This window comes from Salvia splendens, chromosome 22, assembly GCF_004379255.2.
Source record: "Salvia splendens isolate huo1 chromosome 22, SspV2, whole genome shotgun sequence".
In the NCBI taxonomy this organism is placed as follows: Eukaryota; Viridiplantae; Streptophyta; class Magnoliopsida; order Lamiales; family Lamiaceae; genus Salvia; species Salvia splendens.
This window is the reverse complement of record NC_056053.1, coordinates 19,836,014-19,852,727: the sequence shown is the minus strand read 5'-3', so window position 1 is coordinate 19,852,727 and position 16,714 is coordinate 19,836,014. Positions and strand designations below refer to the sequence as shown.

General features: G+C 38.4%; 2 protein-coding genes across 3 annotated transcripts; both read right to left on the bottom strand.

The window, feature by feature from the left end:
- Positions 1-428: 428 nt before the first annotated feature.
- LOC121787603 (G-box-binding factor 1-like) lies at positions 429-7,281 on the bottom strand. Of its 2 annotated transcripts, none has more exons than XM_042186381.1 (12): positions 6,762-7,281; positions 4,661-4,812; positions 4,251-4,307; positions 4,049-4,135; positions 3,844-3,933; positions 3,574-3,746; positions 3,400-3,454; positions 3,215-3,263; positions 2,925-3,139; positions 1,818-1,895; positions 890-1,015; positions 429-756 (listed from the first exon to the last, which is right to left on the bottom strand). In XM_042186381.1, the coding sequence occupies exons 2-12, from the start codon at positions 4,718-4,720 to the stop codon at positions 655-657; spliced, it is 1,092 nt and encodes a 363-aa protein (XP_042042315.1). In that variant the 5' UTR covers positions 4,721-4,812; positions 6,762-7,281; the 3' UTR covers positions 429-654. The 2 variants fall into 2 exon arrangements, with proteins under 2 accessions (XP_042042315.1, XP_042042314.1); XM_042186380.1 differs by having other exon boundaries at positions 1,818-1,898; positions 6,762-7,278.
- Positions 7,282-13,138: 5,857 nt separating this feature from the next.
- LOC121786344 (homeobox-leucine zipper protein ATHB-40-like) lies at positions 13,139-14,576 on the bottom strand. Its single transcript, XM_042184958.1, has 3 exons — positions 14,472-14,576; positions 14,072-14,400; positions 13,139-13,464 (listed from the first exon to the last, which is right to left on the bottom strand). The coding sequence occupies exons 1-3, from the start codon at positions 14,542-14,544 to the stop codon at positions 13,255-13,257; spliced, it is 612 nt and encodes a 203-aa protein (XP_042040892.1). The 5' UTR covers positions 14,545-14,576; the 3' UTR covers positions 13,139-13,254.
- Between the last annotated feature and the right edge of the window lie 2,138 nt (positions 14,577-16,714).

Sequence of the window (16,714 nt, the reverse complement as noted above, 5' to 3'; positions counted from 1 at the left end):
AAAGTTTGTATTGGTAACATAAGATAAAGATAAAAAGGAAAAGTGATTAATAGAGAATGGGTCTAGAAAATAAAAATAGTTTCTATTATTAAAAGCTTGATTAATGTATAGAGCATCTGTGACTGTGAATCTGTGATGATTGATGAGGCGATTTTGAGTTCAAAAACAACTTCACTTTCTAATTTCTTATCACCAACACATTAATTAAACTAACCATATACTACATATTAATTAAACTCGCATTGAACGATCACCGTTTACCCCAATAGTTCCAGTCTGTTGGTATGAAATTCCAATGAACTTGAAGAGTTTGGCAAAATCAAATGATTTGTGTGGAAGAGTTTGGCAAAAGCAAATCTATCTCATCGTTGGGGCATATTGTATAAATGTTACATCTCCAACAAGAGAAGAAAGAATTACATCTTGGATGCTCAAGGAAAAGAAATACTACATTCGGTTAGAAGCAACAGAAGCCATAAAATTACTCCATCACTAACTTTAAAAACAGAATGAGATCCTTAATCCTGGTATAACTAAAGTTAATTTAAGTATTACAACACTAGTAGAAGAATTAGGAATATTAAGAGGGTTAGTAAGCACAGCAGTATGACTTCAAACTAAAGAGAAGATTCTACGCAGCTTGTTAATTTCTCCCTAACAGTTACCTTCTTCATCTCCACTGCACTCATGTGCATCTGACTTGCCGTTTTCTAATTTACTTACGGCGTCTGCCCCCAACATCTTAGTTAACTCGTCCTGTATCACCGCAAAATAAAACACGAGTTTCGTCATCATAACACTCAAACATTACACTTACTATATCATTGTAAAATGAAACACTTTACAACACTGGAAAACCAGAAAAACAAAGAACAGTAAAAGAACATACCTTTATAGAGTTATTCTCTGATGCAAGTTTCTCGCATTCCTCAGAAAGCCTTTGCAGCTCATCTCTGATACTACGATTCTCACTATTTAATGATTCCACCCTGTGCTGTAGCTCTTCACACTCAGCCTACCAAGAAAATACAAGAGGCATCTTTAAATATTCTGTGGAAATATTCCCATTATTTTGATTAACAACTAAATTTGATAGATTCTTCCATACAAATACTTATTTTAGACTCACTGATATTCAGAACGACAGATAAGTCCTTCCAATAAATGAACCTAGATTATAGCCAAGTGACTGTTTCATATCATTTTCTTTTATAATCCACTAGTAGAGACATCAGGGCTTAACTCGAGAGAATACAGTTTCTATCAAAAAAAGAAGCAACCAAAAAAAAGCAGCCACTAGCCAGCACCTTCAAACAAAATAGGGAAGAGTTCCGGCTCTTGATGTATCATAGGGGTTAAAATGAAAGTCATTAATGTTAAGAGGAGTGGTTTTAGACTATTAGGTGCTGCCTGCAAAAGAGGAACTACACTTATCTTGCCTTTCATATATTTTGAACATTATCAAAAATTGACAGTGCGCTAAACCTAACTCAGACTCGATTGAATTCCTATCCAACCAAAAAAACTGCTGCACCAATGGTACATACTTAGCAATTAAAATTAATGGAAAACCTCAACAACAATGTCCTAATTAATTTTGAGAAAACTAGTTTAGTAGTGGAAGTGCTGAATGCAAGTGATGGAATGCCAAGTCAATGATTGAACTTGGAATTCAAAAATCATGTGAGACTTGTAGAGTCAATTAGATAACTATAGCATCACTAATATCTAGATTTGACCATGAATCTAATTTCAGTACTACAATAGGTCAGTGATGCAATAGAAAAAGGGACATTGAACAAAAGACATGGACATACCTGTTTCCGTAATCTTGACCTCCGAGCAGACTCACGATTAGATTGCTTTCTCTTCTGCCTTTTTAATTCACGTTCGTCCTGCTGGAAAAGAGTGCAAAATTCTTTTTTCAGTATGGATGACTAATTTTAAGGGCATTCTTTCTCTGTCATTAATAATTTTGTTTAAAGGAGGAAAAAAAGAACCATTTCGTAAACAGCCATAGATAAAATTAAATTAAAAAAAAATTGTTACGTCTAAGGCAAACTAGAGACAGAAACATATAAAACTGAAGAAAGCTGGACAGCCACCACAAGGATTACAGTACAGAGTTCAGGTAACTGTAATACATGCACCAGAAGGCATTCACAACACCAATCCTTTTATTATAACTAAATAGTGATGCCCCAGGCTACTGTTTATGCTATTTTCCATTGCCACGTTCACTTTTCAATCCCCCCAACCAACTCAAAAAGGAAAACTAAATTTCTAGATCCTCTGCTGTAGTCCAGCATAAAAAAAGAGCTGTCTGTATTGTAATACTGTTACTTTTAGAACAAAAAAGGTAAATAATCCTAAATCTACTATTGTATCATAGTCCTTGCTATTACAAATTCTGAGTTGAGATCCGTCACAAAGACAGAAATATAGGCGAACAGTGTCCATTGAACTGGAATATTTTCAATAATTAACAGTTAGGAAGTAAAAAACAAAACATGATTAATTTTTTTTTGTCAAGGGGCAAAGATCCAATCAGGTTTAGAGCTACACTGTTCTTAATGTACATTGGAGTCTGCTAAAACTTCATGGTAATTAAGTAAACTTGGCATGAGCTCAGAAATTTAGACAACTCAGTTGACAATGAGAGCATATAGATGTAGGAGCCTAACCCATCCTCCCACCAAGAAAACACGAAGTCAATTATATGGATTTAAGTGTTGAAAGGAGCTAATCATCAAGAAAAACAAGTGGATGATGTGCCTCAGTGATGTTCTAAGGAGCTAATTATTAGAAAAGAAAGTCTGTGACCTGCCTATACACAATGTTAATAAAGTCGCCACAACAATATGGAAGTTAGGATAAATGAAATCAAACAAGACTAGTAGCAATTTGAAGGAAAGTATGTATACTTGAATCCACTGATCATTCATCATGCCAGATGGAGCAACAGCCTGAGCAACACCAACTGAATTTGGCCTGGATTTCATGGGCCCAGATCCAGCTGGAGTAGCATTCCACAAATCCATGCCAATATTCAAGTTAGTCGCAGGGACAGATACTACAGGATTGCCAGGAACAGAATTTGGGAAATTAGTAGGGACACCATGGTTCTGTGCGTTAGCCCCTGATATAAAATCACAATCTCATAAATTCGAAGATATTGCAAAAAATATGTTGGTGGGAATTTAAGAACCCTAACCATCAGCAAGCATCCGGTCAAAGCTTCCTTTCTTGGATCCCGAGAAGTCCTAGAAAATGTGTAAAAAGTGCATGCTTCAATTAAAAACATTCTGCTACATACGCCAACAGAATAGAAACTCTAGAATATTATACATTGAAATATAGAATATAAAATCTAAAATCTGTATAGGTTGAAGAATTTACCTGGTTATTGTTTTCATCACTTGCATCTGATGAACCTTCACTACCACTTTCAGCACTGCTTATGAGAAAATTTAACAATCAGAAACTGAACATCAAATGGTAGATGTCCAGATTAATTTATCATATAAGACAAGAAAAATAAGTAAAATAAACATAAAATATGTGTAAGATCACCTGTGGGTACCATCGTTTCCAGAGCCAGAAGCTGTTTTTCCACCATCCCCACTCTTTCCACTAATCATACCATGATTTGCTGAAGCTCCCTTGATTATTTTGCTTGATGAGCGGTCCTTCCCATCAGTTCCTTTCCCATCTGATTCTGCAGTTCCATGTACAAAACCTGGTGGCTGTAAGGAGCAACAAGGAAGAAAGAGGTCATGTGAAGCTTTTGAAACTCCTTAGAAATTATATTGCCAAACAATATGGTATAAAAACTCTTATTACCGTAGCCATATTAGGGTGAGCATAGATTCCCCCAGGAGGATATAAAGCTGGATATGGAACTGGGGTCCCATAAGGTGGCATCATAGGGTGCTGAAAAAGCAAGTAAAAGGAAATAAAATATAAAACCATGAGTATTAACAATCTGCGACATAATTTTAGTATATTTCATGTGTATGTATGAAGCTAGATATTCCATAATTCTCACCTGACCTCCCCACATGTAAGGATGGGGAGTGGGTGAAGCCACAGTTGAGGCAAAGAAAGGTGGAGCTGCTCCAGCACCATAAAAGGCCTGGAAATAAGAAAACCCCAAATATGCTTTAAAAGAGGCAGGCATCTTCTTCAATCAAAGAAAGAAAAACTTACAAACTTTGTAAGCAATAAAAGCCAAAAAAAAATGTACTAACCTGCATATTACTTGACCAATCAGGATACACAGGCGTATTAGGTGTAACGGGTGCTTCCTGGAATTTAACCACCAAGCATATGGATATTAATTTAGGCCAGATGCAAAGTTTAGTTCTTAATTAGCAATACCAAAGAAATTACAAAAGAGATAAGAGGGGTTACTTGCTGCAAATAGATGCATAGCCGTTACCTGAATTTTCAACTCTTACGCAATTTTATACAGTTTCCTTTACAACACCACTTTTAAATTTTGTAGTTCCAATATTCAATAATTCAAAGGTAGCAGTGGACAAACTTTGTCAAAAATTTGGGGATGTTGTAATTGCAGAAGGTTAAAGGGGATATTGCAATTTTTAGCGCGTTAAGAATCATGTGAAACACATATATCTTCAAGGGAATAAATTAATACCTGCGCTGCGGGTGCAGGTTTGGAAGATTTTGATGGAGTGCTTTCTTCCCCAGTCCCCATTAGAGCAGCAACAGATTGTACCAAAAATTTCTAACCCTGTTCGGGTGATTCTTTTACCGGATTTTGGTACTTTACAATAAAAAAAATAGAACCTGGTGAAATGCATTAAGGCAATTAGTCAAAAGCGTGTTTCAACATAGGGTGACATTATGAAGGCAGTGAATGGAAGATCAACACCAACATTCTTGATAGTTGATAGTAGCTTTCAAGAAATGAAACAGATATAAGATATCGCAATGGACATCTATCAAAGCTGCCTGAACACCTAGTACTAAATGCATATAACAGCATGGAGCACTGTCAAGATCTTCTGACCTACAGTTGGCAGATGTATATGATGTCAGCATTTAGTGTTCGTTGTCTGCAATTTATTCTCAGAGTTGAGCATCTTGCAGGTACTTCATTCAATGAAACTTGGGGGAAACTTAATAAACAGCATATTGATATTCAAATTATCTAGTTGTTTGCTATCACATGAAACCATAATACAGAATTTATTTGAGACCAATAGATAGAATCTGTCATCAACAGCATATAAATATATATGGCCAGTTGGCCACATAATTCAACCATGGAAATATGGAAATTGACAATTGCTACAACTAGCTATAGGCGGAAAAGAGCAGGATATGAGAAATGGTGGGGTTAAAACTAGAAAATACTCATGTTGATAATTTTATCCAAGTCAAAGGAATTTATACGTCAACAAACAGAATTATCTACAGAGAGCAGCATGACCAAGTTATATCCTATGGCATATGCAGCTTATTAAAGGTGTCCTATTTTGAACTCAAGCTCGCATTTTTTGTGTTAGTACAAGAAAAGAGGACAAAAAAGGACATGCAAATGCTCTTACATTTTGTACTTCTTCACTCACTGAGCCAACAATTAATAATTGAAACAGAAATATCTAATAGAGAACAGCCTATAATCGCATGTTAGAGCTAGGCAACAGATGCACACAGCATCCCACTTGAATTCCAAAAGAACAAGCTGTAAAGCAATAGGACTAGAGCCAAAAAGATATTCAGTTAAGGACTGACAACAAATCAGTTGACATTTAATCCCATGAGGATAACACAGCACAGTAGCATATGAATCTCCAAATTAATACTCCCTCCGTCCCACAAGAATATGCACTCTTACCTTTTTAGTCCTTCCCATAAGAATATGCACTTTCTAATTTTGGAACTCTTTTCTTTCTAATGAGGTGACTAGGTGAGACTCATTCTCCACTAACAATACTTTATTTACTTTTTCTCTCTACCTCTCTCTTAGTTTACCAATTTTGCATTAAAACCCGTGCCGAACCCAAAGTGTATATTCTTTGGGGACGGAGGGAGTATAATGCAAAGTCCTCACAACCACAAAGCTGTATAGTTAAATTGAATCCTTCGACCCTAGTGCAACATAAAGAAGTGAATGATCAAACACATTGCTATCTCCACAATTTATTAATCAGTTGCTCTAAAAGGTTGATCTCAAGCATGTCAGGCACTGCAGACTGAACTTTGTAATGATAAAAGTTGCACCTTTAGCTGCTCAGGGTACACCTATGTGATGATTTCTAATGTCATATTAATGACATATGGAAAGTTGGAAAATCGAAAACAAAACAAATAAAAATGACTAGAAATTGCATCATGTAGATTCATGCCATACGTAATAAAATCCCCCCATTACCAAGATTATCTTGGATTCCAAACCAATAAGCATCCAATTATGCTTTACCACCACTTGACTTTGGAGGGATTCAGTATCCAATCATAACTTAAAACAAATTCGAGAACTCAATTAATAAACTACAAGCTCAATTTGTCAAGAATCTAAAGCTAAGGCATCAAATTCTAAGTCATATTCCAATTCCTGACCCGCAAATCACGTTTCCTCAGTAAACATAATGAAAACAAAAACAAAACATAAAACTAAGACCCGTAATTGAACTCCTCAGCGGACATCTAGGTGAGTATTGCCTGGTGTTAATCTGTTCAAAAAAACAGTAAGAGAGAGAAACAAGACAGAGATAAGCAAGGAGACAGACCTGGTATGAGGTGGAAGGAAAAGGAATCCGAGTAAGGCAGGCGAGAAGCTCAATTTCAGTTGTTGGCGGTTATTACAAGTCTACAGAAAACTACAGTAGAAACAGAGAGCCGTGAATCTAGCTGAGATCCAACGGTAACGAAATTAAGATTCTGTTCCCTGAAGTCGAGGAGAGGAAAAACGGAAACCAGAAATCGAAAAACTGAGCCGCTACGCACAAATCATGACGAAGTAGTGAAGAGTAGCGGAAAAATGGAAAATGAATGAGTAGAGGTAATTAAAGTGAAGTAACTGCGGTGATGGTGGTGGTGGAGCACGGTTGCGGCATGGGGTGGGTGGATGGGTAGGGTTTTGGAGGGTGACGCGTGAGGGGGAAGAGGAATCCAGCTGGCGGAAACTGAGTGGATAGACGTGACGCGGCAACCAAGTGTTTGCGATGACTCATGCCCGATTTTGATGTTTTTCTTTTTCCTTTTTTCTTTTCTTTCCTTACGGATAACTTTTTTTAATTAATTTGCTGCCCTAATCCAACGCTCTACACTCATTAACATATTTCTACTTAATTTAGTCAGCTAAAACGCATGGTTAGAAGATTCTGGATGCGGGAGTATAGTTTGGTGCGCATGGTCCACATGGTCCACCAAAATATGACATTTATTTTATAGTAATGTTTATTATATTACTTTTATTTAGAACTTAGAAGTGTTACTGGACGATATAAATGGTTAATATATAAATTTTAAAATATTATTTTGATCCGAAGAATTGATTTTTAGAATCAATGAATACTCCCCATATTCATACTACTAACGTCGTTTTGTCATTTTATTACTTTCCATAATAGTGAAGTCATTTCTCTTTTTAATAAAAGTCTACACCTTTTTTCTCACTTACTTTTCCTTCTCTCTTACTCCCTCCGTCCCACATTATTTGAGGCGTTTCTTTTCGACACGAGATTTAATATAGTTGTGTTTAGTGAGTTAAGTAAAGTAGAAGAGAAAATAAAGTAAGAGAGAGGAGAAAGAGTCAAGTAAAAGAAAGAATAAAGTAAGTATGATTAGATGTTTTGTTTTTAGCCAAAAAAATTACTCAAGTAACTTGGGAAACCCAAAATGTAATACGACTCAAGTAACTTGGGAGGAGGGAGTACTTTATTTTATCTATTTTTTCCTTTCTCCTACCTTACTAGTATCTTTTTATTTAATACATTACACATTTGTTTCTTAATCTTCGTGCCGTAAAGAAATGTCTTCACTACTATGAAACAGAGGGAGTAGTGATTTGGCATCTCATTTTTGGACAACTGAGTTGTATTATACATCTAAAATTATTACATTGTTTAGAGCATCCACAATAGTAATAGGCTAGCCATTGGCCAGCCATAGGCTAGCCACAAACTCTTCATGCCACATCATCAGGACTAAAACTCCTCCTGGCACATCATCAGGACAAGCAACTGGACAAGTAATAGGCTAGCCACAATAAACCAAATTATAAAAAACAAATAATTAACAATCACATAAAAAAAATTGAGTTGGCCGATCGCTCGCCGATCGGGAGCCTGCAATGGCGGCCAGCCGACCAGCGAGCGGATCGGCCAGCGCCCGAAAATCGGCGTCGGGTCGCCGATTTTTTGCCGAAATGGCGCTCGCCGGTTCCAATGGTTCGGTGAGCGGACCGGCCAGTGCCGGGAATCGGCTAGCCTGTCCGCTCGCCGCCATTAGAGATGCTCTTAGATCATGAACAATTCAGTAGTAAAATAGTTCTAAATTTCCTTTTCAGATTTTGTTAGTATTAAAATTAAATTATAAAACTAGATCTTAATTCAAAAACATAGACCAAAATCGTACGAAAGGGCATTTTAGGTCATTTTAATAAATAATGACCTAAAATGATCTAAAAAATAACATCAAACCCAAATTTTATAAAATGACCTAAAATTGATTAATAATGACATTCCATACTTTTGGTTAATTATTAACCATTAAAGCATTCACAATAAGCACGGATTAGCCATAGACTAGCAATAGGCTCCAAAAAAACTCCTCCTGCCACATCATCATGTCATTTCCACAGCTTAGCCATAGGCTAACCAATAGGCTAGCAATAGCCTAGCCATTGCCCTAACCTAAGCATATAAATTGAAAAATACGATTAATTCATTTTAATTGTTGGTGTTTATACAAAATGAAATGTAATGAGTTGTAGATATAGAGTATAAATAATAATAAAAAAAATCGGTTAGCCTATCGCTCGCCACGCAATAGGCGGCCAGCGATCGCCACGCAATAGGCGGCCAGCGATCGGCTAACCGGTTAGTCCGCACCCGACCTCTCGTTCGTCGCCCGTTCATCCGTCGCGTTAACCCAACGCAATAGCGGACGTCCGCCACGCCCTAGCCACTAGCCTGTGGCTAGGGCAACGGGACGTCCCTTATTGTGGATGTTCTAAGAGCACATAATCATAGGGCCAAGATTTGAGTTGCATTTCTAGATTTAGATGCATTCTTATTTAGATCTTCTCCTCTAATTTTTTAAGTATGTTATAATTGGTTGGAGTTAAATGACTCTTCGAAAATGATAGTTAATAATTTGTTGGAGTCATGACTATGCTGTAAACTACCTCCGTCCATGAATGAATGTCTCATATCTGATCAGCACGAATTTGAAATTGTTATATCTTATAAAGTAAAGTGGGTAGAAATAGATACTCCCTCTGTTCCTTGTTAATAGATGCATTTATTTTCGCCACATAGTTTAAGAATAGTGTGTTAAATGGATGGTGAAAAAAGTAAGAGAGATAGAGTAAGAGAGGTGAAGAGAGAATAAAGTAAAGGGGAGAATTACTTTTTGCTAAAAATAGAAAGGACTCAATTAACTTGAAACTTCTCAAATAGAAAAATAACTCTATTAACATGGAACAGAGGTAGGGGTATGAAAAAATACCCACATACCAAAATACCGGACTTACCTTACCGTACCGAAAAAATATCGAAAATATCGGTTTTCGGTACGGTATGTCGGTACGGTATGATACCGTACCGAAAGTTTTCGGTATGGCAACGGTATCAAAAATCCTATACCATGGTATACCGAATCATCGCTATATACCGTACCATGGTATAATATATATAAATTTAAAATATTTAATATATTTATGTGTTGCCATTATTTTACTTTACTTTCATTTGGCACATAATATTAGTAGTTAGCTTATGATGGTTTCATCAAGTTTAAGTTTAATCATTTCATCCTCGTAGTTAATTAGGTGGTGTCGATATATGGATTTTACACTTCATATATTTATTTTGGTTTGGTTGTTTCATAGTATTTGTCATTGTGATTATGCTCGACCATTAATAAAGATTTTCAAATGCAGGATGACATCTTCAAAGATTTCTTGTGGGATTGTGAGCATGAAGACAACAAGGTTACGAGAAATGAAGATAGTGTTGATCACTTGAAATGTTATTTTAAATATTTTGGGTATAGGTTTGGTTGTTTTGGATTATTGAAGTTTTTTTTGGACTTTTTTCAAATAGTTAACACTTGGAAATGTTATTTTTTATATTTTGGATATAAAATTATAATAGATTTTTTTTATAACAGGTATAATGGTATTACGATATGTCGTACTATATTTCGGTATAACGTAAAAGTATGGTATACCGTAATAAGGTATGTATACCGGCATTGAAAATTATCATACCGAATTTTTGGTATACCGGAGTCCGGTATACTGAAAATTCGGTATGGTATTGGTATGGAATTTTGTTATACCGCTACTTTCGGTACGGTATGTGGTATGACACTCTCGGTACGGTATACCGTACCGATCCACCCCTAAACAGAGGGAGTAGTAGAATGTGAGACCTACTTTTATATATTGCTTTTATAATAAAATGTGAGTGAAATGAGTTAAATAAAATGTGAGTGAAATGAGTTAATGCGTTATTGTTAAAGTAAGAAATATATAGATAGAGAAAATTTTTTAAGTATTGTTAGTAAAAATGAGCCAAGCCTCATTAGAGAGAAGAAAGTTTTCAAAATTGGAATGTTTATACTCTTTGGGGACGGAGGAAAAAGAAAATAGTGTATACTCTTCAGGGCGGGAGATTATTATTTTTGCTAAAAATGGAAAATCAGTAGTAAGACAATAAAAATACAATCATTTATCATGGGTTGTAGGGAGTATAACATCAAAAACTTCCTAGGACAAAAATATAACTACGAATATAAGATCGACGCCTTCAGTTAGACCATGTTTATCGGTTCTAATTGATCGTTGTTCATTTGAAGGTAACCACATACCACCTGGTCGTCCGCCCCATTTAATGATTCAGCCAATAAGATTGTATCAAATCATAACGGTTGATAAATATATTTTTTAAAATATATTTTTTAAAATTTATGCTTCCTTCGCCCCATAGAATTAGGTCATTTTTTTTCATCCGTCTCATGGAAATAGTCCGTATTCATTTATGGAAATATTTTTCTCCATCGCTTTTACTCTCTTCATTCTTTTATATTTGAGTCATTTTTCCATTTTTGGGAAGTTCTATCATAGTTGTGCCATTTCTATATATGGTAACAATTTTTCTTACTCTTGCTTTTACGCTCTCTTACTTTATTATTTCCTTTATTCACTTTCTACTCTATTTCTCTCTACTTTTTTTTCTCTCTCTTTTATCTATTTACTTAACACACTAAACATCTCTTTAGGGTACCCGCAATGGGGCGCCCGATGGCGTCCATCGTCCTCGTGCGCGGACGATGCCCACATTGTGGGTGCCCGCCATCGTTCGCGCCCTATGTCCGCGCCCGATGCATCGTCCGCGCCCTACGTCGCGGACGATGGCCTATCGTCCGCGCCCTACGTCGCGGACGATGGCCTATCGTCCGCACCATTGTGGGCTCGGCGGACGATGGCGCGGACGATGGCCACGTAGGGCGCCCCATTGCGGGATAGGCGGACGATGGTCGCGGACGATGGCACGCGCTTTTATGGCTATTTAAACCTCGTTTCTCATTCACTTGTTCGTACGAACATCTCGCCTCTCTCATTTCGCTTATCTCTCACATTTCTACAGCACGGCGACCGAGCCCCCCGCTAGAGGATTACCGCCGGACTTCAATGAGGTTCTAGCTAGACAGGCCTCAATGCGCAACCAACATGACCATGTTCAGCTCATGAACGACATGATTGAAGAAGTGTGGGCCCGTAACCGTCGTCGCGGAGTTTGCGTATTTTTTTAATTCGTATTGTAATGTATTAATTTCTATAAATGAAATGAAGTTTTTCCCTAATTTTTGTAGTTATTTAAATATTCAAATAAAATGAAAATGCATAGGGCGCGCCTTAGGGCGCCACATTGCAGGTGGGGGGGTAGGAGGATAAAACTGATGACGTGGCGCGCCATAGGGCGTGCCTTAGGGCACCCGCAATGGGGCGCCAGATGGCACGCCCGATGGCGTCCATCGTCCTCGGGCGCGAACGATGCCCACATTGTGGGTGCCCACCATCGTCCGCGCCCTACATCCGCGCCAGATGCATCGTCCGTGCCATTGTGGGCTCGACGGATGATGGCGCGGACGATAGGCCATCGTCCGCGACATCGGGCGCCCCATTGCGGGATCGGCTCGCGGACGATGACACGCGTTTTTAATTTTTTGTATAAATACCCCTACTCCACCTTCATTTGTAACGTTTCATTTCACGATTTCACTCTCGAAACTCACATTTTTTTATTACTATGAAATGGATTCAAGTCCCAAGAGTCCGATGTTTGGGAAGGCGAGTTGGCCGGGTACAGAACCCGCCAAATATCGGCCGTTCGACGCCAACACGCAGTACGATCCCGAATTCAGCACAGAATCGTACGGTTTGTCTGACACACAGTACGACGCCAACTTGAATCGTGTAATTTTTGTTTAATGAATGCAAACTTCTCCGGTTTTTAGTTTATCGTTGTGTTTTTAAATTTAGCTTGTATTACATATTTGAAAATTTTAAATTAATTAACAAAACAATAGTATAACATATAGGGCGCGCCTTAGGGCGCCCCATTACAGGTGGGTGTAGGAGGATAAAACTGATGACGTGCCGCGCTATAGGGCGTCCCATTGCTAATGGCCTTATAGTTGGTTCCACCATCCACTACACAATCATAGCTATTTACTCTACTCATCTCTTACTTTACCAATGCATTAAATTTGACATATTTTTATGGGACGGATGGGTATATCTTTTAATTATACATATGAATTACAGTTTGAAGCTTTAATTTTGGTCGTATGTCTTTTAATTATACATATGAATTACAGTTTGAAGCTTTAATTTTGGTCGTTAGAGATTTATAAATTTACATTGATACTGGTATTCAGGAAGGCAGCTACGGAGCTACCCATAAACCGTAGTAGTAGAATTTAAGAAAAGGATTAATTTACATAAATTAAGTAGTGCCTATCTACATTCAATCCACATTCAGACCTTAATTAAGCAATGTAATAAAAACGATCATCCCATTGAAAAGCGTGTGCGTAATTGGTAACCGTATCCGGCACACAAAACACGTTGTCTAAACACTCGATTCCAAATTCAGACAGAGATGAAGTTGGACTGTTGGCCCTCACCCGCTCCCAATGCTCCGACAGTCTCTGTATCTCTTTTTCCGCTCCACTCAGTTGTTCCTTTATTTTTAACACCTGCACCACTCACTCCAATCAAATCCAAATTTCCACTTCATTTTTTTAATTTTAAATTTCAATCTTAATTGTGGGAGATAGACACGTGCGTGTTGGAGGTGGTGAGAGTGCATGTGCTGCTCCACCCATCCATCATATCCTAAACAAAACATGTATGTACGGACATCAGTGGCAGTGGCAGTGGCACTCCCTCCATTTCACTCAATTTGTCATCTCTTTCACAAACATGGCTCCTTTCCACCATACCTACCCTTAATTAGTCCCCTCAATAGCAAATACATATGCATATATCAAATTCGGTTAACTAACTAATTGGGGATTAGGAGATGGTTCATTTCAAAAAACTTTTAAAATAAGATAACAAAACTATATCAAAATATATCGATTCTTCACTAATATCAGTTCTCCAATTCACATGAATATCAGTTTTTGACTCAATATTGATATTTCATGTGATACTTATGATTTTCAGTTCTCAAAGTTCACATTTTATAAAAGTTTTCTCTAGATCTGTATATTAGTAATTATATTTTCATGCTAAAAGTAATGAACTTGATTTGGAATTAGAAGTGTTAGTTTGTGAGTAGATGAAGAGAGAGAAGGTGACCTCAGTCTGAAGGCGGCATTTCTCAACAACAGTGGACTCATAGTTGGACCTGAGGTTGAAGAACTCCTCCTCGAGCTTCTTAATCTTCCAGCGAGCACGGCGGTTCTGGAACCACACCGCCACCTGGCGCGGGTCCAAGCCCAGCTCCGCTGCAAGCCGGTCCTTCCTCTCGGTCTCCAGCTTATGCTCGCTGCCGAAGCTCCTCTCCAGCATACTCAGCTGCTCCTCGCTCAGCTTTCTTTTCCTAATCATCGCACCACCCTCGGCCTCGCCTTCGCCACCTTTGCCCTTCCTCGGTCTTCGCCGCGGCTTTACACTCTTCACCTCCCCTACACATTCAAATTCTATATAAACATTTTTTTTAACAATTTTGAGTTTCCTAAATTAATACTTACAATACCTTGTTTAGGGACAAACTGGGTGATTATTCCAACAGAACAGTAGTCAAACATGTCACTAAATTCATGGCTCATGGTGTCCTATCCCTGATGTTGTGGATGAGTGAAATTAGTTGTGGCTTAGGTTTCAATAAGCACTCTGATACCTAATTTATAATGCTCGATTTTAGTAATTGGACTTGATGCTTACTTCAATTTTCCGAAATGCCCCTGCTGATATCTGCTGCTCATAGACTTATCACACTAATCAGTAATCACCTACATTTTTTTATTCGTACTATAGCATTAAGTATGTCTTTAGATAGGTCTCGTTTATTTCTTTTTCAATATACCATGGTTTAGTATGGGCTCATGATAATTGTTAAGGGTACATGGTAGGGTATCTATGACTATGTTATAGGAGTCATGAGTCATCACTATACATGTGCATGGGTACATACTTTATAATTATGCATGTGATGAAATGGATAAAGTAAGATGATGTATATATATTAGTAAGTAATAGATAACCCCCTTATTTTAGCTAAATCCAAAATAAAAATGGAAAAAAGTAACATGCATGGTGATAGATATTTAAAAAACCATTATTCTTTTGTCACAACTATTTTGTTAGTCACATATATTAATAAAATAAAATTTTGTAAAATGGAATATGATAAATGTGATTAGACTTATAACGGAGTCTGACTCAACTTGAACGTAACAATCTATTGTAACGAAGCAACACTTAAAGCATCTTCAGTGGTTTTCGCCCAGGAATAGCTCAGCCACAAACTCCTCCTGCTACATCATCAGCAATAAAAATCTTTCTGCCACATCATCAGGACAAGCAAATAGCCAAGCAATAGCCTAGCCACATCACCCCTAATTATATAAAACAAATAATTGACAATCACACAAAATACGGAATTAAATTTACGACATAGATACGGGAAAATTCAATTATATTATTAAAATTAAAAGTACATTAATTAAAAAAAATTACATTAATTTTTTTAAAAAAAGGCACATTAAAAAAATTACATAATTAAAAAAAACTAACGCCGTGCAATCCTCCGCGCCCACAACTCTTCAATTAAATCCTTTTGGAGTCGAATATGAGCATCCACTTGGCGCATGTCGGCATGTGCTTGGAGGAGGCCGGCTTCATCGTGCGGGACCCCATTTCGTACGTTGGGGGCGGCTATGTCGTGGCTTGGACCGGCTTCATTATCGTCGTTGGCCCAACTAGTCAGTCGTACACCTTCATCTTCGACAATCATGTTGTGCATGATAATACAGGCATACATTATATCAGCAATGCAGTCGATATGCCACAAACGCGTTAGGCCCCTAATTGCCGCCCATCGAGACTGGAGCACACCAAACGCGCGCTCCACGTCCTTGCGCGCCGACTCCTGGCGTTCAGCAAAGTAGGTATTCCTCTCATCCGATGCGCATCTGATCGTCTTCACAAAGACGGGCCACCTAGGGTATATCTCATACGCCAAGTAGTAGCCCATATCATGTTGGGTCCCGTTGGCGACAAAACTGATGGCCGGACCGACGCCCTGGCACTGCTCGTTGAAAAGGGGCGACGAGTTGAGGACGTTGAGGTCGTTGTTCGACCCGGCTATCCCAAAATACGCATGCCAAATCCATAGCCGGTAGTCAGCAACGGCCTCCAGGATCATCGTGGGATTCTTTCCATTGTAGCCGGTCATGTAGAACCCCTTCCAGGCAGCGGAACAGTTCTTCCACTCCCAATGCATACAATCTATGCTGCCTAACATACCCGGGAACCCATGCTTCTCCCCGTGCATCTGCATTAGATACTGGCAGTCTTCGCGAGTAGGGCTTCGAAGGTACTGATCACGGAAAATTTCAATCACGCCCTGACAGAAATACTTCATACAGTCAAGGGCAGTCGTCTCACCGATGTGGAGGTACTCGTCTCACATGTCTTCCGCGCCTCCATAGGCCAACTGCCTGATTGCCGCAGTGCACTTTTGAATAGGTGTGTGGCCGGGTATGCCAGCCGCATCGTGCCTGAAGCGGAAATACAGATATTGCTGCTCCAAGGCGTTAACAATACGCATAAACAAGGCTCTGCTCATCCTAAAACGGCGCCTGAAATGGTTGTCGTTGAACCGCGGCTCCTGTGCGAAGTAGTCTGCGTATATGCGCTGATGTGCAACTACATGATCACGTTCAATCACTTTTCGGCCGTGGACAACTGGTCGTGGTCGAGGTACCGCCGGCTGCA